At 45.4% G+C, this 24,692-nt stretch overlaps 5 protein-coding genes across 5 annotated transcripts; 1 reads left to right on the forward strand and 4 right to left on the reverse strand.

The window, feature by feature from the left end:
* Positions 1-44: 44 nt before the first annotated feature.
* On the reverse strand, positions 45-595 carry F5J12DRAFT_698526 (uncharacterized protein; the record flags this gene model as incomplete). Its single annotated transcript, XM_051740467.1, has 2 exons — positions 45-361; positions 427-595. Coding segments are annotated over 2 exons (486 nt in total), but the record flags the coding sequence as incomplete, so codon positions are not given.
* A 6,064-nt stretch (positions 596-6,659) lies between these two features.
* On the reverse strand, positions 6,660-7,450 carry F5J12DRAFT_907720 (uncharacterized protein; the record flags this gene model as incomplete). The annotated part of the gene is made up of 3 exons (XM_051748977.1): positions 6,660-7,000; positions 7,073-7,153; positions 7,324-7,450. The coding sequence occupies 3 exons, from the start codon at positions 7,448-7,450 to the stop codon at positions 6,660-6,662; spliced, it is 549 nt and encodes a 182-aa protein (XP_051594728.1).
* A 2,909-nt stretch (positions 7,451-10,359) lies between these two features.
* Positions 10,360-12,314, reverse strand: F5J12DRAFT_728283 (uncharacterized protein; the record flags this gene model as incomplete). The annotated part of the gene is made up of 4 exons (XM_051741871.1): positions 10,360-10,912; positions 10,966-11,284; positions 11,334-11,577; positions 11,631-12,314. The coding sequence occupies 4 exons, from the start codon at positions 12,312-12,314 to the stop codon at positions 10,360-10,362; spliced, it is 1,800 nt and encodes a 599-aa protein (XP_051594729.1).
* Positions 12,315-13,337: 1,023 nt separating this feature from the next.
* Positions 13,338-14,900, forward strand: F5J12DRAFT_531276 (kinase-like domain-containing protein). The gene is made up of 2 exons (XM_051739905.1): positions 13,338-14,332; positions 14,387-14,900. Exons 1-2 carry the CDS (start codon positions 13,531-13,533, stop codon positions 14,752-14,754), a joined length of 1,170 nt encoding a protein of 389 aa, XP_051594730.1. The 5' UTR covers positions 13,338-13,530; the 3' UTR covers positions 14,755-14,900.
* On the reverse strand, positions 14,900-16,917 carry F5J12DRAFT_970681 (uncharacterized protein; the record flags this gene model as incomplete). Its single annotated transcript, XM_051750082.1, has 7 exons — positions 14,900-15,653; positions 15,705-16,026; positions 16,081-16,373; positions 16,424-16,469; positions 16,538-16,624; positions 16,681-16,715; positions 16,768-16,917. The coding sequence occupies 7 exons, from the start codon at positions 16,915-16,917 to the stop codon at positions 15,378-15,380; spliced, it is 1,209 nt and encodes a 402-aa protein (XP_051594731.1). The 3' UTR covers positions 14,900-15,377.
* Positions 16,918-24,692: the final 7,775 nt, after the last annotated feature.

The following is a 24,692-nucleotide window of genomic DNA, read 5'->3' on the forward strand; positions in this document are numbered from 1 at the left end:
AGCTGCAGATTCAATGTTGGAATGACAAAGTCCAAGGGCAGGTAGTCACCCACAGTTACCAGCATGTCATACCATGGATCCCATCCATTGATATCCCTGTGGTAACAAGTTGCCCAATTCACCATCACAGACATGCTGCTATATGTGGAGCTCCATATTGGCAGTATGGAGCTCATATCCGAATCCACCTGCTGTTCCACCTGTTTGCCAAGGTGGATCAACACTTCCCTGCCATCTGCATACATTTGTGGATGGATGACATGCAGGATTGCAGATAACAGGGCATTGGTGTCAGACATTTGGTCAACCCACTCCCTTGTAGAAGTGTTTTCTGTCCTGGATATGAGCAGCTGTGAGGCTTCTGGGAAGCCATTTTGGGGCTTCAAGACAGATGAGCACTTTATTCACAAGGAAAGAAATGATCACCCACCCCATGACCCTGTTGAAACCATGCAGGTGACAGATTGATGGTGCCTTTCAACTCAGCATTATTGTGGAAATATGACTTGTCCATCTGCCATGCCTGTGGGGAAGCCTTTATGCTTTCCCACAGTGGTTCCCTCAGAAGATGAAGGCAGTTCCATATGTCAGCCTGCCATTGCATTAAGTCAGTAGAATATGAGATTCTGCATTCCCTTACCCTTCTTTTTGGGCTGTGAGTTGGTCACCAGAATGGATGGCTCAGTCACTTCTGTGTATCTCTCAGCAGCTTCTGCATTGCAGGTTTTTCCACCCTGATTTTTCCAATGTTGACTGTGGAAAGATGAAAACTTCCATCACACCATTATGATGGACTTACTTGGGCAACGATAGGCCTGTGAGATTACTGACGATATGCAATCTGCTTCACATAACACTGGAAATGGAATCAATATATCTGGAAGGACGCTGTCACACACCAAAGGTGTTTGGTGAGGTGGACATGGATGTAGCTGATGAATGGAGGTGAAGACCATAGCCCTCATGCAAAGAAGGACAGCCAGCAATGTCGGCAGTCATCCCTCGCACAAGAACAAGTTGTCAGTGCCAAAGAAAAAGGAGGAGGCAAGTTAAGTGCCAATAAAATTCTTAAGCGCGCGTGTATGGCATTCCAGTTTTCGATGTATCTCCACCAATTCTGCAGACACCGAAACCATTCCCACACTCGCTTGTAGTGCTCAGCCACGTGATCCTACCTTCCAGGATTGGAAGGGATTTGCACACTCCACACGTTTCTACAGCACTCCCTCCAACAGACACTCATTTCGCTAATTCTTCTGATATGGCTGCCTCCACATCAGTCATTTCGCTTGTCCCCTTTGCTAGGGACCATGGCTACATATATCTACCAGGAGTTCCTACCAGCTTCCGTCCTGAAGCATCCTGGTACATCCCACCCTCATCTGCCCCCTCTCAGCCCATCCAGCTTGGACAGCATGTTCTTTTTGTCAGTATGACCTCCAGGAGGACGTTCTTTGGTCACCTCAGGTCTGTCATTCACTTGGAAAGGTCTTATGTGGTCGTTTCAGTCTCTCCAGTCCAAGAAGCATATGGATCCTTCCTCCCTGCCCCCTGCAATGTCTTCATACCAGTCTCGTCCATCATTCTTCCAACATTGCGACAGCTACAGTATAATCTACTGTTCTCCACTCTCCCTGATTGCATCCATGACGAGTATGATGCACATCTTGCCTCCTTGTTGCAAGATACAGCAGAAGATGCTCCCCCTTCATCCTCTCTTCCAACAGAGCCTCGTTCATGAAGTTTTTATTTGCTTCACTGAGAGGATGGTTTGGGGGGGAAAGTTGCAATCCCCTATGCTCCTGTCACCCCACAGACCCCCAAAGCTTGACCCCTGTTGACATCTGACTCACCCTGTCTGCTTTTGGATGTACTATATCAGCATCAGATCAGCACTGCCTCTCTGTCATCCCACTTTGGCCTAGAAGCGATCTCTTCAAGATGTGACATGCACAGCCTCCCCCTGATGTGATTCCAGTGTGCTTTCTTGGTTCCTGACATTGCTTGACTCATACTGTGACATTCTGACTGTCTTTGACTCACCTATTGCCAATACTTACCAATCTTTTGACTTTGCTTACTGATTCTTTGCTTTTTGGCTTACTTATCCTTACCAATGCTTACCAATGCTTTCCAAGACAATTACCCATTGCTTACATTCCTTACTCATCAGTTACCAATCACTTACCAGGTGTTTGCACCTTGTTTTCCATAGGCAATGCCCCTGTACTGTATATAAGTCACTGTACTTAGGTAGCAAAAAAAGAAGAAGACATCAGAGAGCCCCTCTTGCTTGCAATTTATCATCTCTCAGTAAATCATTCATCAGCTTTGATAGTTGAGACTTTATTAAGGGTCTAGCTATCATCTACTTCACTTATCATCATCTATCATCCATATACTTCGCTCTGAGCCCTCCCTGAGCTCAGTACAGCTTAGGACATTGAATTAAGTCACCATCCATCCTTCTGTAGGCTGACAGCAGTCTACCCTATTGCTTTCTATCACATTCTTGCTCCCTCTTTGTCAGGAGCACCCCCAACCCTCAGCACTCATCTTTGAGTGTTGTAGCTTGCAAAAACCCTCCCAAAGAACAGGTTCTACCATCTAGGTACCACATAGGCACACCACCACTCGCTTTCATTGTCTTTTGTGTTGGTTTTGGTTGGTTTTCACCACTGAACCTCACTTTGACTCACAACGTGAGGTCCACTAAATACCTCCTCTTGAAATCTGGCTTTCATGTATGATGCAATGCAGTCTGTTAGTTCCATTTGCCATCCGTGGGGGGTTTTAGACATGTCTTGCATAGTATTCATGCTTGGGGTGGATGAGGTTGGAGTTGTATAGTGGGCAAGCTGCTTGCAGCTTGATGGAAAATTACAGCATGTTGGGACACTTGCCTCAATATTTTGCTGTGATCTGATCAATATATTGTGACACTACACATGCTATTGGTGTTGGGCCCATCTTATGTTGCAACAGGGGTGGATCTTACTAGACAGACCCATCCTTGTGTTATGGCAATATAAAAGATATTACTGAAGGGCCCATCCATATGTTATGACCATATAAATAATACTGCTGAAGAGCCCATCCTTATGTTGTGACTGCATAAATGATACTGCTGAAGGGCCCTTCCATATGTTGTGACAGGGGCACATCTTACTAGATGGGCCCATCTATGTGCTGTGATGCTGTAAATGATATTACTGATGGGCCTGTCTTTATGTTGTGACAGGCATACATGTTGCTATTGACAGGCCCATCCATGTGTTGTGACCATGTAATTGATATTACTGACAGGCCTGTCTCATGTTGTGACAGGGGTGTATCTTACTAGATGGGCCCTTCCATGTGTTGTGACACTATAAATGATATTACTGATGGGCCTGTCTTTATGTTGTGACAGGGGTGCATCTTACTAGACAGGCCTGTCTATGTGTTGTGACACTGTAAATGATATTACTGATGGGCCCATTGTGAGTCAAAGTGAGGTTCAGTGGTGAAAACCAACCAAAACCAACACAAAAGACAATGAAAGCAAGTGGTGGTGTGCCTATGTGGTACCTAGATGGTAGAACCTGTTCTTTGGGAGGGTTTTTGCAAGCTACAACACTCAAAGATGAGTGCTGAGGGTTGGGGGTGCTCCTGACAAAGAGGGAGCAAGAATGTGATAGAAAGCAATAGGGTAGACTGCTGTCAGCCTACAGAAGGATGGATGGTGACTTAATTCAATGTCCTAAGCTGTACTGAGCTCAGGGAGGGCTCAGAGCGAAGTATATGGATGATAGATGATGATAAGTGAAGTAGATGATAGCTAGACCCTTAATAAAGTCTCAACTATCAAAGCTGATGAATGATTTACTGAGAGATGATAAATTGCAAGCAAGAGGGGCTCTCTGATGTCTTCTTCTTTTTTTGCTACCTAAGTACAGTGACTTATATACAGTACAGGGGCATTGCCTATGGAAAACAAGGTGCAAACACCTGGTAAGTGATTGGTAACTGATGAGTAAGGAATGTAAGCAATGGGTAATTGTCTTGGAAAGCATTGGTAAGCATTGGTAAGGATAAGTAAGCCAAAAAGCAAAGAATCAGTAAGCAAAGTCAAAAGATTGGTAAGTATTGGCAATAGGTGAGTCAAAGACAGTCAGAATGTCACAGTATGAGTCAAGCAATGTCAGGAACTGGGAAAGTGCACTGGAATCACATTAGGGGGAGGCCATGCATGTCACATCTCGAAGAGATCACTTCTAGGCCAAAGTGGGATGACAGAGAGGCAGCGCTGATCTGATGCCAATATAATACATCCAAAAGCAGACAGGGTGAGTCAGATGTCAACAGGGGTCAAGCTTTGGGGGTCTGTGGGGTGACAGGAGCATAGGGGATTGCAACTTTCCCCCCCAAACCATCCTCTCAGTGAAGCAAATAAAACCTTCATGAACAAGGCTCTGTTGGAAGAGAGGATGAAGGGGGAGCATCTTCTGCTGTATCTTGCAACAAGGAGGCAAGATGTGCATCATACTCGTCATGGATGCAATCAGGGAGAGTGGAGAACAGTAGATTATACTGTAGCTGTCGCAATGTTGGAAGAATGATGGACAAGACTGGTATGAAGACATTGCAAGGGGCAGGGAGGAAGGATCCATATGCTTCTTGGACTGGAGAGACTGAAATGACCACATAAGACCTTTCCAAGCGAATGACAGACCTGAGGCAACCAAAGAACGTCCTCCTGGAGGTCATACTGACAAAAAGAACATGCTGTCCAAGCTGGATGGGCTGAGAGGGGGCAGATGAGGGTGGGATGTACCAGGATGCTTCAGGACGGAAGCTGGTAGGAACTCCTGGTAGATATATGTAGCCATGGTCCCTAGCAAAGGGGACAAGCGAAATGACTGATGTGGAGGCAGCCATATCAGAAGAATTAGCGAAATGAGTGTCTTTTGGAGGGAGTGCTGTAGAAACATGTGGAGTGTGCAAATCCTTTCCAATTTTGGAAGGCAGGATCGTGTGGCTGAGCACTACAAGCGAGTGTGGGAATGGTTTTGGTGTCTGCAGAATTGGTGGAGATATGTCGAAAATCAGAATGCCATACACGCGCGCTTAAGAATTTTATTGGCGCTTAACCTGCCTCCTCCTTTTTCTTTGGCATTGACAACTTGTTCTTGTGCGAGGGATGACTGCCGACATTGCTGGCTGTCCTTCTTCACATGAGGGCTATGGTCTTCACCTCCACTCATCAGCTACATCCATGTCCACCTCACCAAACACCTTTGGTGTGTGACACCGTCTTTATGTTGCGACAGGCATACATGTTGCTATTGACAGGCCCATCCATGTGTTGTGACCATGTAATTGATATTACTGACAGGCCCATCTCATGTTGCAACAGGGGTGTATCTTACTAGATGGGCCCTTCCATATGTTGTGATGCTATAAATGATATTACTGATGGGCCCATCTCATGTTGCAACAGGGGCATATCTTACTAGACAGGCCCATCTATGTGTTGTGACACTGTAAATGATATTACTGACAGGCCCATCTTTATGTTGTGACATGGGTGCATCTTACTAGACAGGCCCATCCACCTGTTGTGACAATGTAATTGATGATACTGACTGGCCTGTCTTTATGTTGTGACATGGGTGCATCTTACTAGACAGGCCCATCCATGTGTTGTGACCCTGTAAATGATATATATTGAAGGGCCTGTCTTTATGTTGTGACAGGTACATCTTACTATGGACAGGCCCATCCATGTGTTGTGACCATGTAATTTATATTACCAACAGGCCCGTCCTTATGTTGGGACAGCATATCTTACTAGATGGGCCTGTCTTTATGTTGCAACAGGCATACATGTTGCTATTGACAGGCCCATCCATGTGTTGTGACCATGTGATTGATATTACTGACAGGCCCATCTATGTGTTGTGACACTGTAAATGATATTACTGACAGGCCCATCTTTATGTTGCAACAGGCATACATGTTGCTATTGATGGGCCTGTCCATGTGTTGTAACCATGTGATTGATATTACTGACAGGCCCGTATATGTGTCATGACACTGTAAATGATATTACTGACAGGCCCATCTTTATGTTGTGGCAGGAATGCATCTTACTAGATGGGCCTGTCTATGTGTTGTGATGCTGTCAATGATATTACTGACAGGCCCATCCTTATGTTGTGACAGGTGTACATCTTGCTATGGATGGGCCTGTCTAGATGTTGCGACACCATAAATGATATTACTCCTGGGCCCATCCATATGTTGCCAACTCTGTAATCTATCATAGATGGCCCCCTCTTTATGTTGTGACCCTATAAAGCATATGATGGGTGGGCCCATCCATATGTTGTGACCTTCTTCATGATACAATAGGTGGGCCCATCCATGTCTTACAGTAGCTTAGCATACTTACTTGGTCATGGGCCTGTCTATATGTTGCAGCATCCTTACCCTCCACAGGCCCTCCCATATGTTGTGGAATTGCATTTATGGGCCTGTACATATGTTGCTCTCACTATAGGCCCTCAGGCCTGTCCATGTGTCATGGCTAATCTATTTAGATGGGCCCATCACAGGGTCTATATAAGTGTTGGCATTTTGGCACACAGGCTACCTATATGTTGTGACTAAATGGACTACATGGGGTCAGATGCTGAGATGACAGAGCCCTCAAGCATGTGGCAGTTTTCAAAATCAACTTGCATAGCAGCAAGCTTGTCCATACACTGGTTTGTGACTAGCATTTGACCCAATGCTTTAAAGCAGTTTGAGTGCCTCCAAGGTTTCTTGACCACCTTGATATGTTTAGATTCCATAATAGATGAACATAGGCCATTTGGTGCACCAAATTCCTGGATAAGATGTTGATAATGGTTCATGGAGTGTTGGTGAGGTAATGAAAAGCCTTTCAGTCCATGCTGATGAACACCTGTCTCCTGGAAGATGCAGCAGTAGTTGTGAAAGCACTTGGGTGCATCTTGAAGACTTTCCAGTGCCCTTTCATTGAGTGAGTTCCTTCATACATAGTAGCAGAAGTCTAGAAATGCACTAAGTGTGTGCACAACTCCTGGAGGTACATGACCTTCAATTGCCAGAATATAGACCTTCATCAATGCCTTTGAATCATCCCCTGTCCATTGCTTGAATCAGCATCCTTCTGGAAAGCATCATAAATTTGGGTAGACAGGAACAGCAGCAATCCTGTTTCAAACAATGGCTTGAGTTTGATGTGTCAGTGCATGTTCTCCCCTACTCACCTCCAGTCAATGTCATCAAGGATTTAGTTGGCTTTTGCTTCACCATATGTAATCTTGAGGTACTTGCCAACCCAGGTTACAAGGTGATCCTTGAAAACACCTTTTATGATTTGGTGAAGGAGATCTGGTGTCAACATTTTGTAGACATCTGCATGAGGAAAATTGTTCATAAATGGCTGTCATACAAGTATTCAGATGTGTGCAAGTGATGAGGTTGGCACAGCTAAGTTACATACCATTAGATTACCCACTATACCATATTGGTCCCATAGTTCAGCAAGCATAAATTGATGAACACAGTATTCAGCATGCTCCTGTGATTGCAGAATACAACCATGCCCATCAAGGTTATTGGACATATTTGTGCATCTAAATCCATTCATGCTTGAGCTGCATGCACATTCATTGAATCTAAACTTACAGAGGACACCATCCTTGTATGGGGCAGGACAGTAACACCTGTTCAGGGTAGTCAGTGATATAGGCTGCAAGAGCATATGCAGCACACCTGACATTTGAATGTATGTTTGTAGTCAAAGTCAAGTGTTACTTCATCATTGTCAGTCATGAGATTTAAACCAGGCAAGTTCATGAGGGTCCCATACAATGGTGAAAATTCTGAGAGTTGTGTCTTGAGAAATGTTTTGTGGCCAGTCTTGTGGCTTGTAGTGTTGCCATCAGTTGTGAATGACCAGATAGGCCCAACATTCTCCACCACACCCGACTCCTGCCAGGAAGCCATTACAATGTTGAAAATGAACTCCATGTCAGCTGATTCCTCAGTCTTACAGGTTGGAGCAGCAAGCAGTGAATAAAATCCATCTTCATTGAAAAGATGCACACCAGCAACAGTCACCTCTTTGCCCAAATGGATGGTTCCCTCCTTCAGAGCATTAGCAAGGCTGAGCACTGTAGGGAATAGGTACTCCCTACTAAGGAGATTTAATTGTTTTATCTTTTCTACTGTATTTTTGCTTTGATGCACATTAGTGATACATAGTCTACCTGTGTGGCGCATTTTCAGTAGCTTAGTAAGCATTTTTGCACATTAGAAAAAAAAGGAAGAAGCAGACTGCAAGACAGTGAAATCAAAGACTGTGAACAAAAGACTATGACAAGCCCTTGTTGAGGCACTCCCAGACAACCTCCAGAAACCATTACTCACTTGTTTCCCCACTCCATTCCTTTTGCTCAACTCAATCCCATCCTTCATCATCTTTTCACTGTTCCAAGCAGAATCCCTCTGGGTCAAACTAGACCCATTTCTATCTACCCCTAGGAGTCCCCTGCACTCCTAGACTTTGTTCATTACCTAACCTACAGCATGGATTCATAAGTGTTTAGCATGAGGTCAACTTGATGGGAATGGTCCAGCACAGGCCACCAACACTGTTAGATGTGAGCATGTATACTGCAGTTTCTCTGAGTACAGTTTTGTCAATCACAAAGCTAACTCCACATAAAGGGTGATCTGTGGAGACATGACTGTGAAGTTGAAGGATTGAGTTGGAGATGTTAGCTTTGATGCTGTCCTTCAAAATGTGGCCAACAGTAGGCATGACTTTGATGAATGACATCTTGTCTCAGAGTGTCTGTGGGGATGGCAGTGCAAGCTGGTGACTGAGGGCATACAACAGATTGCCACCTCCAAGATGATAAATCAGAAGTGCTAAATTGTAGGCCTCATCAGAATGATTGCATGGCCTGTAGCCATGCTCAAGTGCATCCTCAATTTTGCAAAGGATACTGCATATACTAGCACCATCTTCAAGAGCTGAAGAGAGCATCTGATGGAGCCATGGGATGTCAGCCTGCAAGAGAGCCATGACAAGTGATGTGTGGTCCTCCAGGCTCACCAACATGTGCTTGATTTTGTGCCCATCATTAAGAGTCTGTCAGACACATTTATTTGTGAAATGAGGATATGATTCAAGGTAGATGTACCTGAAGTGTTAAAGTATTGAGCATTTCATCATGACAGTCTGACAATTCTAGGAGCTGAACTGGGGTGAGCAACCCATGCCACATGTGCAACTTGGACTGCTGAGCATTCTGTGTGACAGTCATTACTTTCAGAAGGAGTTGAATGCAGGAGAAGCAGCAGGAGCCATCTTCACTGGCACAATGCAAGCAGTTTGGTGATTGCACATAAAGTATGCCAGATATCAAATCAACATCAAATGGCAGCTTATCAGGTCCATCACAAGTATGGTATCACACACCAAAGGTGTTGTGGACATGGTTACAGCTGACTCTGCATAGCTCATGATGAGTTGTGTGCCATGCCATCAATGCAGATGAAGACTATAGCCCTCATGCATAGAAAGACTGCTGGACATGAGCAGTCATCCTTCACACAACAACAAGTCATCAGTGGTAAAGAGAAAAGAGAAAGCAAGTTAAGCACACATCAAAAGTTTTTAGCACCCATGTATGGCATTCTGGTTTTCATCATATCTCCACCACTTCCAAAGATATCAACTCCATTCTCACACTTGCTTAAAGTGCTCAGCCATGCAATTCTGCCTTCCAGTTTTGGAAAGGATCCTCACACCCTATGCATTTCTACAGCACTCCATCCAGAAGAGAATGGCAATAGGGGCTCAGCATGTCAAGCACAATGTGTTGCAACTATGCATATATTCATCAATTTAGGAAAGTAGCTACAAGTTCACTTATGGAAGCTACAGTTGATGATCACAAGCCATTTTCAGCAACATCAGTTCATTTAAGTATCTAGAACTGTAGATATTATACACACCTACAAGATTTAGTAGCAGTAATTTAAGATTGGTACAAAGTACAAGTGTTGTACAGGGTTTCAGACCACAGGTGCAATTTCTCAATGTTAGCAGGGAGTACGACCCCCGAACACCAGTTGGGGAGGGGTCCCGAGATGCGTCAGTATTCGGAATTCGCCGAACCCACTCCCCTTGACTTCCATAGCAACTTCAATAGTCAGTTATGTACATTGGTCACACGACAGAAGTAATATTAACTTGCAAACCGTTCTACGGGAGAAGGTGGCGGCAAGTCCAAAAGATGGTTAGAAGGAACCGCGGTAAGTACCATAGCAGGTTTACATAAGACCCTCCGATATCCCTGTGCCGAGTCTACAAGCTACTTGAGCTGCGGAACACGCATCATGTTTTGGTGCAGTGGAAAGCATGGCGAGCTCGTTCTGCGTAGACGGTGACAACCCATGAAAAAAACCCCGCAAATATTTACGGTTCAACTTTCCAGTGAAGGTACATGGCAGCGCATCCACCGGGATCCAGAGTTCAGGGTAACAGAACTTCAGTAATCTCGGCTGAATGAAAGACATCAAGCGGAGGATCTCAGCTTTGACATCGTCTGCAATCTGAAGCTTCAAACTATGTGGACCACTGACGAAGTGCGGCGCAAGGAATGAAGCGATGCGTGGCTCTTCATTGTACGTGACAACCTCTACTGCTATCGACCACCTGCTTTCGGCCGCGTGGAGAGCAGCCTCGATTTCTCCTGCGATGGGTAAGATCTCAAATTGCAAATCGAAATGATGAATTAACACACCCAGCTCGATTCTGTAAGCATGTAGTTGGACTTGGCTGTCTCGACGACCGGTGAGGTAAAGTCTTCCCTCGTGATTAACACTGGGGGAACCGGCATTCGAAGATCAGAATGAGCAGGACGCGTTAAAACTCACCGGCCGAAGTCACCAGTTCGGTACATCCTAAACTCTCTCCTGAATGGGTCCATCAAGAACGATCGCGCGGTGGCCTCTGGGTCTCCAAGGTAACCCAAGCCTACAGTTGGACCGGACACGAATATCTCCCCTACGCAGCCAACCGGCACAAACTTCATGTCAGAACCTAAAACGTAAAGTCGTGTCTGCCCTCCAATACTGAACCCCACGGGGGTGTCGATTGATGCTGACGAGCGGACAGGAGTTTCCACCGTGAAAGCGCAGATGGACTCGCTGGGACCGAAAGCGTTGAGTAGCGTTCGTCCATCACCAAGCCATTCTGCGTAACCCGTTTGTAAGAGGGAGAAGCCACAGAAGATGAGACGCACTCTCTCGTACGAACTGCGTCAAGGTTTCACCGGTGAAAACAACCGATTTCAAGAACGGGTAATCAGCGGGGTGCAACTGCATACCCTGTGTCGGCGTAAGGGTAATCGAGTTGGCCTTCGTTGCAACGAGGGCTTCATGTATGTGGAAAATGATTTCAGGGATCATAGCTATACAAACCGCTCCGCCTACGTAATGCGTGAGGAAGATTTCTTCGATGGAACCATCCCAGTACAATTCATACACCTGTATAGTGTATCACCGATTGCGCACAACGACAGAGACGAAGATCATCCTACCATGAGCTGACGTGTCTCTATCGTACGACCAAAAGCGGGTGCAGCTTCGACGATCCAGTGCACCAAATTCGAGTGCGACGTCATGCATTTTTTCGGGGGACCAGTCGATCCACTTGTAAAACTTAGGTACGCCAGAGTGTTTTTCGGATTTCCAATGGGGAAGAGGTCAGGCTGCCAAGTGCTGTCTAAGTGGCACCATTTCTCTATCATGGTGTCTATCGAAACAGTAGTCCGTCCCCGGCTCATCGTACGCAACTTCTCCTCTAGTGATGTAACCGTCAGGAATAACGAGCAGTTAGTCATATCGATCGTTTGGTGGAAGGGAATGGCAGGCATGTCAATGTCGACAGCGAGATATGCTGCGCCAACCTTTAGAATCGCATAGAGGAGAACGATTGCCGTTGGAGACTGCGTCAGGAAAAGAAGTACAATGTCACCGGGACGAACAGATAAAACGTCTTTCAAGTATCGCGCGCATTGATTGGAAGCGGCGTCGAGTCCAGCATAGGTATATACCACTCTTCCATCGCATTCAACGGCGACGTTGTCTGGATGAGTAAGGGTGCGACGTGCCAGCAGATCGTAAACGTAAGAGTAACGTGCGGGGTTCTCCGGTTCAGCTAAACAGTTGATCTTGACGACAGAAGGGAGTTCCTGCACGAACGCACGCTCATTCGCAGTCATCATATTGACCTCCGCACCAGACAATGAGGGGTTAACGAGGAGTTGCTCAAACGCAAGAACGAGGTGGTCGAGCATATACTGTACATCTTGCGCGTCGAAGGCACTGAGATCGAATCTCAAAGTAAAGGTGAACGACCGCGATGGGGTATACGAGAGTGTTAGATCCAGCGGCGTGTCGTATGAGCGGAAATGCGATCGCTGAGGTAAGGAAGATAGGGAAAACCCAGGCTCCTCGAGGATCTCTGCAACAGAGTGGATTACCTTGTCTATCTCTATCACGCTCCGGAAGACTTCCCAAGCTACCGAAGCATGAATGGTATCTTGAGCTAGTTGCATGGACAACTGTTCTCGAGCAGGGGAAGTCGAGGCAAACTGAACCCGTCGAGGGACGAACGCGATCCTGGGCAACACTAGATACATATTATTCTTCAGCGGCAAAACTCAAAAACGTCAGATGACATGCCTTCAGCAATGAGAACATCCTCAGTGCCGGCATGTTGTGACAGAACGACAGCCCAAGCATAAAGCAGCGTCAATCGAATGTCATCGTGGTTCATTCGTTCCAGAGCAGGATGCTCTAAGTCTGAGCTTGATTTGGTGATGCAAATAGAAGCGGAGGCCGAAGGTGCACGAACACATTCGGTGAGAGGAACCGAGTCGAAATCTGACAACAAGGTGTGCCAGTAGCGCGCAGAATCTGCGCATAACTGGCTGGCTATCATAGTACACCCAAATGGGGGGGAAGACGAGGAGCAACAGAAGCCGATGTAGTGAAGGATGCCTAGAAGGGCAGAGTTATCAAAAAACAAGGGACTAGGAAGTAAAACAGTGACGGCCTGTTATGAACATCGAGGAGGATATAGAATCAAGACAGACTGTTAGGCCCGCTCAAAGTTGAGCAGTGTCCGCTCTACGTGTTCAACCAGTTAGCTAGGGGAAAGAGCGTATGCCAGTGCTTATGGGAGAGGATCTATGTATTAGAACATGGGTGGTGATCAAAAGATAAACAATGCCAAAAAGAGACTCTGGTGTGTTGGCGCGTCAACGCGAAATCGAACCGTGGAGTTCTCGACTACCACACTCGTGGTTTCCATTGCACAGGACCCAGTCGAGTGCTGACGGTTTCAACTCTTTGACGGAACCCCTCCCCCAGAGCCCTTGCTCGATTAATCGTCGGTTGCACAGTATTATCCTTGGGAAACGTTCAGTGACTGTAATGGATTTTGACTTCACAGCATACCTTGCGAAATTGCTATACCTCCCTCCGAACCAGATTACCATTCAATTCCTTACCGGTGGCTTCTGCAACGTAACGGTCCGAGCATCATTCACCCCGCCAGCAGACCTTACACGCTTTTGCCATTCAAAGTCTGTCCCAAGCATCGTGGTCAAATATGCACCTCCCTTCATGGCTACCGATCCGTCTCAGCCTTTGAACGTGATCCGACAACACATAGAGGCGCGCGCGCTGCTGCTTCTCGATCCAATGTCACCGTCACCTTTACCGGTCAGCTCCTTGTTGATCAAGTATCCAAACTTTAGGATTCCCAGATTCATTCATCATGATGTTGAGTCCAGCGTGCTCATGATGACAGATCTTGGCACAGCGGTGGCAACGGTTGACAAGTGGCTGTCAAGAGACCCACCACCCACGGTGGAAGAAGTGCAACGTGTTGCCAGCGATCTTGGCCAGTTTCTTGCCGAATTTGTCATGGCCACCAGAGAGCCTAGTGCAGATGTATTGGCTCGTGCACCCAACTCTGCGATGGTAGATCAGTTCTACTCAGATTCCGTGAATATCACGAGGACTGTTCTTAATCGACACGGCGTTTCGGATGCGGAAACACTTGTCAGGCGTGTGGAAAGGGCCTTTAGAGATGCAGACAAAACGGATAGATGCCTTGGCATGGTCGACCTGTGGACCAGCAACATTCTCATTGACCCAGACAACAACATATGTTTAGTCGACTGGGAGCACTTTGGTCTCTCCAATGCGAGCTGCGAGCTCAGCATGCTAGGTAGGTCGACACGAGTCTGCATGCTACCGCACATGTCTAACATGTATATCCTAGTCCAATCATTTCATTGGCTTCTGTTACGTTCTGATTCAACTTACGATCTGACGGAGCGCACGAACGCGTTCACCCAAACGATGCTTCAGAACTACGCACTTCGCACCCCTCCTCCTTCTCTCCCTTTCAAGCGTTACGCACTCCTTGCATATGGTTGCCTCACGATCAACATTCTGGACTTCTTCAAATCAGAATTCAATGAAAACATGAGACAAATGGCACTTGAAGCAGGGGTGGGCTATCTGAGGGCTGCAGGGGAATCAGTAGAAACTATCGATTCATCCATCTTCGACGGCTCTGACTGGCAAAACCTGACGCCCCATGAAAGGCTCTACGAAAGGGGCAGGTTGATGATGGCCGCTCGGTGATAATGACTCCAAACGAACTTCCTATGCACCCATTACTCGTATCCTCCGTGACACGTTTAGTAGAAAAACTTTACCCATGATGGCTTGTAGTCTAGTTCCAACGTGAATGCGTGAACTCTAACAAAAATGTCAGCTGTGGAAGATACTGACGTAGGTCAGATTTGTTTCGAAGAGTCCTTGTCGTGTTGCCCGTGTGAATGTACACCTACTCCTGGAATATCTGAAATGAAAAGAGGAAAGTACTGGACGAGGCATCTGGTCAGTCTCCTACGAAGAAATTAACTCACGGACATGGAAGCGCATCCACAATGGAAGTGGATGACATGTAAATATGCCAGTAATACTTTCATCCTACTATTATGCTTGTCTCGTGTCGTTACGGAATTTGTAAACCATTTAATCAAAATCTGCCGAGTTCTAATGGAGTCGGCGATTGTGACGCACTGCGCCGCTAGGGGATACAATAATTCAACGTTGTTTCCCACTCCGAGTCATTGCCTTTTCCGCAGGGTACTACTAGCCAGCAACGTATCTAAGGCAACGCGCTCCGAGTGCAAACTACGCAGTTACTTGGGCCCCATAGTTCTGAAACAGTGGCTCCACACTGCGTACGAATGATCCTGTCAGGGAGGCGCTTCTGCTCGCAACCTTGTCTCCTCCAAATTCTCAATGGGGTAGTTGCGCGATTCCTCTTTGGCGTTATCTACGCCAACTACAATGAACCCAAAAAGTACGAAGAGAGCTCCTATCACGACCTGGGCTGCAGCAGGTTTGCCGAGGAAAAAATCCCCTGTGATTGCTAACGGAATTGTCAGGCTAAGGCCGACGGTCGCTACGAGGGGTGTGGTCTTCAGCATAGCGATGACGTAGATGTAGTCGCTTGAGAGTGTAATGAACATCTATGTCGCGGGGATGTGAGTATGGTGGGTTTTCACGAACTGAGTACCCACGTTGACGATAATGGCAACCAACGTCTGACGAGTATTTGGAAGTTCCAAACGTTCTACCCCGGAGATGTGGAGTAAAAGCCCTATGGGCCAGCACAGGAAAATATTGAAGAGTCCGACAAATCCGAAAAACAATTGCATGTCTATCCGTGACTCCTCCTGAATCTTAACTTTCAGCAATACCATATATATCGCATAGAGAAGAGCTGAGAGCAGAGCAAGAATATCTCCTACGACTAGGAGCAGATGGAACGGGCCGGGCATCGAATATGGTCCAGGATCCTGGGATGAGTCTGAGAATGAGACAAGAACCACCCCGCCAAAGCTAGCATAATTCGTGAATTCTAGTAAAGGTATTCACAAGCCCGGTTCCCCATACCTTAACAGAACCGCGCCGATATTGACCATAGCTATCGCCTCCACATGGAATACACGGCCCACCACGAGTGTAAATATTCCTACCGCATTTTCTAGGTCATATTGTGGACGACAATAAACAGCGTACCCACCACTCATGCTGGATAAAACAGTTGCGCTTGCTACGCTCGTATATGCCAGGGCGGCATTGAAACTCCAGTTGGCGGTGAACCAGAGGAAGGAGAAATACAGGGCTAGCCAAGCGGTCTCTTGAGGGGTGAGCCGTGAGGTTTCATTATAAGAGCGCTGAAAGTCCTGGTGTACAAATGAATATGCGCCGATGTATAGTGCATTTAGAAGGGTACACTGGGATTGGGTTCACTGGGTATGTCCTGTGCTAGTGGTTGATAACTGCGGACGCGTAGTTAGGGCTGATGAGCACCAGTGAACAATTTTCGAGGTGGAGAAGGTGGTAGCACCTGATATCTTTATATCTATCCCGTAGATGTCGGAGGTAAAATGGGATAAGATAGCAGGTAAACGCAGACGTGCTTGTATACGTGACCCTACAGTTGGAAGAAAATCATATGAACGAGGCCATGAAGCAGGCCTCGGCACATACAAGAAAGGTTTCTGATAGCCTCCAACAAACATGTACTGCAGTAAAATCAGCCGATACTTTCAGTACGGTTTAAAATACGGTGCAGACCTGTGTCACGAAGTTGGACAAAGTCGAAAGTATGACGACGACGAGAAGGAGACATATGCCAATGATATAATTGCTGGTTGCAAAATCCTTGAGAGTGCGAGAATCTGACTTCGACCTGGTCCCGTTAATACCATCTGACACCATACTCATGCGAACTGGGGTCGTCCAACAGCGTTGTCGTTGGCCGGGCGGTGAGACGCCTAAGCTCACAGAATTCGCATGCGTGGTTCGCTAGTTACGTATCGAGAGGCTGACCATTACAACCGTTTCGGAAATTCTTGTCCGAGTGGCGCAATCAAGCAGTTCTGACGCTCTTTGCTTCACGTCGGCACTGATTTTGCAATATACCATAGTGAAAACCGCGTTCTGCAACGTGTTGTTGGTTTTTCTGATTTTTTATTTTTTATTTTTTAAATGTGCGTTTGCGCCACTCGGACAAGAAGTTCCGAAACGATTGTAATGGTCAACCAATTCAACCCCTATCCAATCCTCCTATCAACAGCATGGCAACCAACCACCCCCACCCCAGCACCTTGGACGACCAAGTCCGTCTCTCTGAACAGTTCCAGCTGCTCGATCAGCTCGGCTACTCACACCTGTATGGCGATGACTGACATGGTGACAACTTGGGGAATAGTTGGGCACCCAATCACAAAGCTGAGGTTCATGCTCTTGACACTATCGCAGTTGCGCTGACGACTGGCGCTCCCAGAGAAACTTTCGCTACTGCATTGGACAACCGCAAGAAGGGTCCAACACTCGTCCTAGCAAAAAATACTCCTGTTACTCATGAAGACGAGCAGGCCATTTATCGCTTGCTCAAAGCGATTACTGCTTTCACCACTGAAAATGCATGTGATGTTCTCCCTTTCCTGATTTCTCATTGCCAGGAAAACATTGAGAAGTGGGTCATGAAGATGTGTCAAGCTGTGGCCATGCTCTCTCATGATCTCGAGGAAATCCTAAATGATTACAATGCCTCCTCTATCAAAGGAGAGTTCCCCAACTCTGCCAGTGTGTGGTATTGCCAAGGGAGGTATTCCAGGAGTGAACCTCCTTTTTCACAAATGATGCATAATCTCTTGGAGGATATTGAGTCAAGAGCTTGAGCTCTTGCCTTAGGGGATGCCAATCTCTCAGCAAAGCCATATGCATTGCTTGTGATGATTGCCTTTGTCCTCCAGGAATCCTGTTTCCTACATTTTCTCTGTGGATACATCAGTCAAGTGCATCTGCTCTGCAAGCCACTGGGGGAAAAGCTGAGGTGTCATCTCAGCAAAGTTTGCCAATATTATCATGACATTAATGACCTGGTTGGGTATGCCAAGTGTCATTTCCCAGATGGCATTGACCATTGTTGGGTGGTTGCTACTGCTGGCACTGAAGAGGCTGCAATTGAGCTTGGTGAAAGTTACTTCAATGCTGTATCACATGCACTCTGCCACCCCCTCTTGGTGGAAGATGTAGCCACACTGCACAAGAGCTTCCTGCATATGGAGGAGAGGTGGTATTGCGCAGAGGAACGGGAGAAACGAAGAGCAATAGGCAAGAACACTTGCCTTTAATCAGAACAGTAGTAGTGTTTGATAGCTTGTTAAGCATTGAGGGGCTCAGTTGTCGAGTAGACAAGTGAAGAACGAATATAGAATTCGATAGGGATTGAGGAAGAAATCCCTGAGTTTATATACATGAGTAGGTATGCATGGACCAGTAGTGTAAAAGGAAACTACTACTCAGTATAGTAAGGAATAATGCAGAAGGTCATGGAATATGACGTATGATATGATGTCAATATGACATCATTGTGGAGCTGATTGCTAAGAAATGTCATGTGATATACAACGTGTCAATACATGTGTAAGTCTGGATCAATCTAGATGTTGGAACTATTAAGGATATTTCCAACACTCCCCCTTGCTCTAAAATGGTAAGGTCACAAGACCCATTGATGAGCGATTAGTTTCGAACTTCTGCCAAGTAAGAGACTTCGTAAGACCATCTGCTTTTTGTTTGTCAGTTTGAACATATTCAATACTGAACAAATTATCTTGAACACATTTGCAAATGAAGTGCCACTGGACATCGATATGCTTTGACCGACCATCTGATACAGGATTTTCTGCTATGAAGCAAGCTCCCATATTGTCGCAGTATAGAATAGTTTTCTCGGTCTTGAGTTGAAGTTCATCAAATAGCATAGACAGCCATTTGATTTGTCTGGCAGCATCGCATAAAGCCATATACTTGGCTTCAGTGGAGGAAAGTGCGATAGTCTTCTGTTTTCAAGACTGCCAAGAGATTAGGGAATTGCCAAGATACATGGCATAACCGGTAGTTGAATGCCATGTATCTTTATTTGCAGCCCAATCAGAATCTGCAAAGCCATAGATTCGAGATTCAATTCCCGAATAATATAAAGCCATTTTTGGAGTAGATGCAATATAGCGAACTATATGCAAGGCTTTATTTCGGTGATCTTTGGTAGGATTTGCCATATATTGAGACATGTGAATAACCGCAAAGGCAATATCAGGACAAGTACCGAGAGCCATATATAGTAATGACCCTATGATTGACTGATACTGTGACTGAAGAAAAGATGTGGCTTGATAATCTGATGGTGCTTTTTCTGGTTGATATCCCGAGGGTAATGGAGTGCGAACATTTCGAGCAGTCTCCATATTAAACCGCTTGATAACCTTTTTGACATAAGGTATCTGGTCAAGATAAATTTCTTTCTTTGACCTATTTCAGTGAACTTGAATGCCAAGGTATTCCTTGACTTCACCAAGATCTCGGGATTCCCATTTCTTCATAAATTGTTCTTTCTTGGCTTTAAGAAGACGTTTATCTGACCCTAGAAAGAGTCCATTGTCGACATAGATGAGAAAGATGACGATTCCAGCTTTGGATATGTGAATATAAATTCCAGCATCCACTTTTGAACGAATATAGCCCATTGCGAGTAAAGATTGATGAAGGGCTTTATTCCATGCCAGTGCAGCTTGCTTTAAGCCATAAAGGGCTCTAAGCAACCGATAAACCTTGTGTTCTTGACCCAAAACTTTGAAACCTTCTGGTTGCTCCATATAAATTTCTTCATTGAGATTGCCATATAAGAAGGCAGTTTTAACATCCAGGGCTTCTGTATCCCAATTTCTTTGGGCAGGGAAAGTGAGTAAGATTTGAACTGTTTTGAAACGAGCCACTGGAGAGAAGGTATCTTCAAAGTCAGTACTGAATTCTTGTGTGAAGCCTTTAGCCACAAGATGAGCTTTATAACGACCATCGCTTTTGATAGTGAAAACCCATTGACACTTTACAGGTTTCTGATCTCTAGGAGGATCCACCAAGGTCCATACTTGTCTTTCTTCAATAGACTTTAATTCATCCTTCATTGCATCGAACCACTTCTTTTGCAAATCGGGAGATAATTTTAGCACATCTTTATAATGTTCCGGAGATTCTTTTATCCGGGCAGCCAATGCAAACTCGAAAGGATGCATTTCCAACTGTTGATCTGGCATGCCTTTTGGGGAAGAAGGAGTATCCAGTAGTGGAGTAAGTGGAGAACCAGGAGATGTAGGAGTAGTTCCTTGTGGATGTTCAGTCCACTGATGAGGAACTATAGGAGGAATCATAGAAGGAGGTAACCTCAGAGAAGGAGGTCTGCGATCCTCTGCTTGTGATCTAATAAACTCCCTGGTTTGTTGTGCATGCCTTTCAGCATTGCAAATCCACTCTTGTGCTTGATCCCAATTTTGTTGAATATCTCGTTCAATTTGAACAGGAGGTCTATCTCCATAGATATTCCCAGGACAAGATACTGGTATAAATCGACGTTTTGGACAAGGTTCTCTGTCATCGGTAGGAGGATGAGCTCTATGAACATTATGCGAGTCTCCTTGAATAAATTCTGGTTGATGAGGATGCCTAAGATGATGAGGGTCGACTGGTGGTACAGCAGCAGGTGCTCTTCTTTGTTGTTGAGCTCTAGGCTGGTCCACAGCTCTCTGCTGTGGGTTTGGTTGTGGTGGAGTATTAGGATGAGGTGGTTGCTGGTGATGAGTCGGCGGTTGGATCTGATCAGGATCCGGTAATGAATGTAGGCTTTCTGTATCGGAAACAGATGATTTTTGGTCGTCTTCGGTATCGGGGTCAAAGGTTTCAGATTTGTTTTGACCAGAGCAGAAAGGAAAAGAGTCTTCTACGAATTTTGCAGTACGAGAAAGAATAATCTTCTGTCCATGAAGGAAACGATATCCTTTTTATTAGGCTCGTAACCCAAGAAAATCATTTCAACTGCATGAGGTTCCAATTTATCTTTCCTTTGTTCTTTAGGAACCCATACAAAAGCTTTGCAGCCAAAGGTGCGGAAATAAGTAATATCTGGGATTTTTCCTAGGAAAAGCTTGACCGGAGTTTTGAATTGAATCCTCTTAAGAGGAGTTCGATTGTACACATGAAGTGCACAGTCAAAGGCAAAGTTCCAGAAGTGTTTAGGAATACAAGCATGGTGTCGAATGGTCCCAGCTTTCTCGGAAATAGTCCAATTGAAGCATTCTGCACGACCATTTTGTTGTGGTTGATCAGCAATAGACAATTGATGGGTAATTCTGCACGAAGAAAGGAGCGCCTTGAAAGTATGACCCATAAATTCTCCCCCTCGATCCGAATGGAGTGCAAGTAAATGATGTCCAGTAGTATTTTGCACAGACACCATCCAATTGGCAAAAGCAGTATAAGTGTCGGATTTGTTGCGAAGGTAGAGACAAAAACCATAAGATGAAAAATCATCCAAGAGGGTTAAGATATATTTGGACCGAAAATACGATTCAACAGGTAATTCAAGAAGGTCAGCATGGACCAACTCGAGAGACTTTGTAGCTCTTTTCCATGATGGTTTAAAAGCTTCAGAAGAAAGTTTGCCCTGTGTGCAACCTTTGCAAGAGGTAGGCTCCCCCTGTATTTGTAGATCTTGTTTAAGGCCTAATCGGCGAATATGTCTGAGAACTGCATGAGCAGGATGACACATGCGATTATGCCAGAGAGACTCTTGTGACTCCTTAACCAAAGGGCAAAGGACCCCAAAAGCAGTGGTAGGTGGAAGTGGTATGCCCACAAACCAGTGTAGAGGTGAAGTCGGTGAAGCTACTTTCGCTTCAAGGACAATCCAGCCATTTGGTGCTCTGATAGTCTCGCCAGTGAGTGTTGCCGTGCTCCTATACCCGTTATTAAGGAGCACATTTCGTGAACATAGTCACTTTGAAAACAAAGGACTGTAAACAACATTATGTAGTGGTAGGTTACTGCCATTTTCCAGGCAAATAACCACTGTTCCTTGACCGAGAAGTTGAACCTTTTTAGTGCCCGTGGTAGAGGCCAAAGGTGGATTTTTAAACTCTCGATATGTCAAGAAATCAGTTTTAAATGGAGTCACATGATGTGATGCTCCAGAATCCAACATCCATAAAGACTCACCCTTTGGTAGGTTCCTTTTAAGATTCAAATATGACAATGGCACACCCAAGGGGTACAAGTCATAAGAATCGAAGGCATGACCATCAAATTGCATGGGTAAATACCCAGAAGCAGATTCGTTGGGATCATACTCGATGTCTGGATTATGCTTTATGCGGAATGGTTTGCATACAGGTTTTTCTGGCACTGATTCGTGAAATTGTGCTAAGGACATAGGGCGATTCTTCTTTTTAGAAGAATTTTTTATAAGTACGGATTTTCGGAGAGATCCTCCGTCTCTACTATTCTGTCCTCGAAGTCGAGGGGAAGAGAGACTAAAAGTCTGTTGTTGCGTCTGAGATGCACCGCCATTGTCCTCAACATTCTGATTCTCCACCAAGTTCTCGCCAGCCAAAATGGAATTTCCCACTTGTACTGAGGATTCGAGGGAACCACTCGTACATAACCTGTCCTGCTCAGCAGGGGGAAGGGAAATCTTCCTTGGATGAGAGTCCGAGTACTCCCATTGCTTTGGTTCCTGAAGGGAAACCTCCAGCAGGTTGCAAGTTGTGGCTGTTCAGTGACAAATAGAACATTGGCAGGAATTAGAGCCAGGAATGTTAACACGAATCTTGACTGACTCAACTTGATCTGGTTGGAAATTTTGAATTTCCTCCAGATACCAAGGAGCAAGATTTCCGGTTGTGACATCAACTGGATAATTTGGGGATTCCCCCACAGTTTCCATCGCCATAGCTAAATCTTGGTGGGAAAGATCAGGATCATACATCTCGGTGTCAGTTATGACATGTTGTCCGAGATAAGTATTCAAGTTGTTTGAGTAGACTCGTTCAACCAGAGTAGGATCCAGGAGAGAATACTTGGGAGATGGTTTGTGGTGTGAAATTTCGAGAGCATCTAGCTCCAAATTGAAATTTTCAGCAGCATTCTCGAAAGTAGATTGATCTGGGTAAACATCCCAAGATCTAGAGTTTGGCTCATAAGAACCCTCTGGAAGTTCCCTGATATAGGCAGTGTCAATTGCTTCCATGCCTTCTACTTCAAGATTACTGGCTCGGGCTTTTCCCTTGCCTCAGCATCGGTTTTGGCTTCGGCCACGAGAACCAGAACCTTGCTGCTGTTGTTGTGGAACATAGGGAGTGTAACCTCCACGTCCACGTCCACGACCTCCGTGACCTCTTCTGCGACCTCCACGGTAACTGCGAAAGGATCCTGATCCAGATCCAGATTGATGATCGGAAGTATTATGTCTGCCTCTGCAAATTTGACAGAGTGGCGGTTTATTCATACGTGCCAGTAAAGAATTTGATTCTTGTTTAACCTGAGTCGAAGACCCTGGTTTATCCTGTTGTGGAAGCATAGTTTTGCCCGATTTGTGGGCCCAGACTTCTTTCATTTGAGGTATGACAGTATCAGGAGAAAGTTGATCGGCAGCAATAGAAGATAAGATATTGACAGGTGCCTGTTCCCAGGCTTGAGTCATTGAATGGACAAGGATAAGTGCTTTCATTTTATCATTGAGGGCAATGCCCTGAGCACTAATGGCTGTGATAAGCATAGTTATCTCCGCAATTTTGGCCATTATATCATCCTTTGGTTTTATTTGAATGCGGATAAGCCTTTGGAATTCCATAAAAGTTGTCATGGCCGAAGGAGTTCCATATGCATTTAATAATGCAGTCCATTTCAAATGAGCAGTAGCTTGACCGTCAATAGACATAGCGATCATTGGATTGCAGTATAATGTAAGAATGCCTTGGGCACGAGTGTCAGAGGTGACCCAGCCAGCAATATCCGCAGCAGGACCACCAGCTGCAGGTCTTGCAACAGTGCCATCAATGATTCCCATAATACCAAGGGTTTGCATATAAGCCTTCATAAGAACTGACCAAGAGGCATAATTCAAGCCGTTGAGCTTGGGAATCTGCTTTGAAAGACCTTCAGACATCTAGTGTCAAAAGTCCATAAGCAGGTGTTCGTACAAGAACGAGTGAGTTGGATGAATAAGAATGGATGGAGGATTTAATTCATGAATCTGATTCCTTTTGGGTCTGCAAGCAGATGCTCTAGCAGATTGAGATGGTCGGCGCTGATGAGAACATTGGTTCTTGAAATAAGGATGAGGATTTCTTCACTTCTCCATTTTTGTTTGTGGTGCCTTGGTACCTTTCTCAGCAAATCTCCAAGATGAGATGCGAGAATTATTGCACTCTAGACTTAAAAAGTCTAGCGGAGGAAAATAGTGGTAGCTCATAAAGCTCCAGTTGCAATCATGCAACGGTATTCCATCCGATCGAAATCCTAAATAGGTTTTGGCGCATGAATAGGGTACATTAATGGCAGGAGAATAGCGAGGATGCTTGTCCTTAACTAATACTTCTAGACAATTGTATGACTCATACAAATTACAAGTATTAGTTGACCAATGGTTTTGGCCGCCTGAT

Source organism: Pisolithus orientalis (assembly GCF_024613125.1).
Source record: "Pisolithus orientalis strain OTSU chromosome Unknown F5J12scaffold_78, whole genome shotgun sequence".
NCBI classification, from domain to species: Eukaryota; Fungi; Basidiomycota; class Agaricomycetes; order Boletales; family Pisolithaceae; genus Pisolithus; species Pisolithus orientalis.

Coding starts and splice junctions, on each gene's coding strand:
- F5J12DRAFT_531276 (XM_051739905.1), top strand. CDS start 13,531: ATGGATTTTGACTTCACAGCATACCTTGCGAAATTGCTATACCTCCCT. Junction 14,333..14,386: donor CTGCGAGCTCAGCATGCTAG/GTAGGTCGACAC, acceptor TGTATATCCTAG/TCCAATCATTTCATTGGCTT.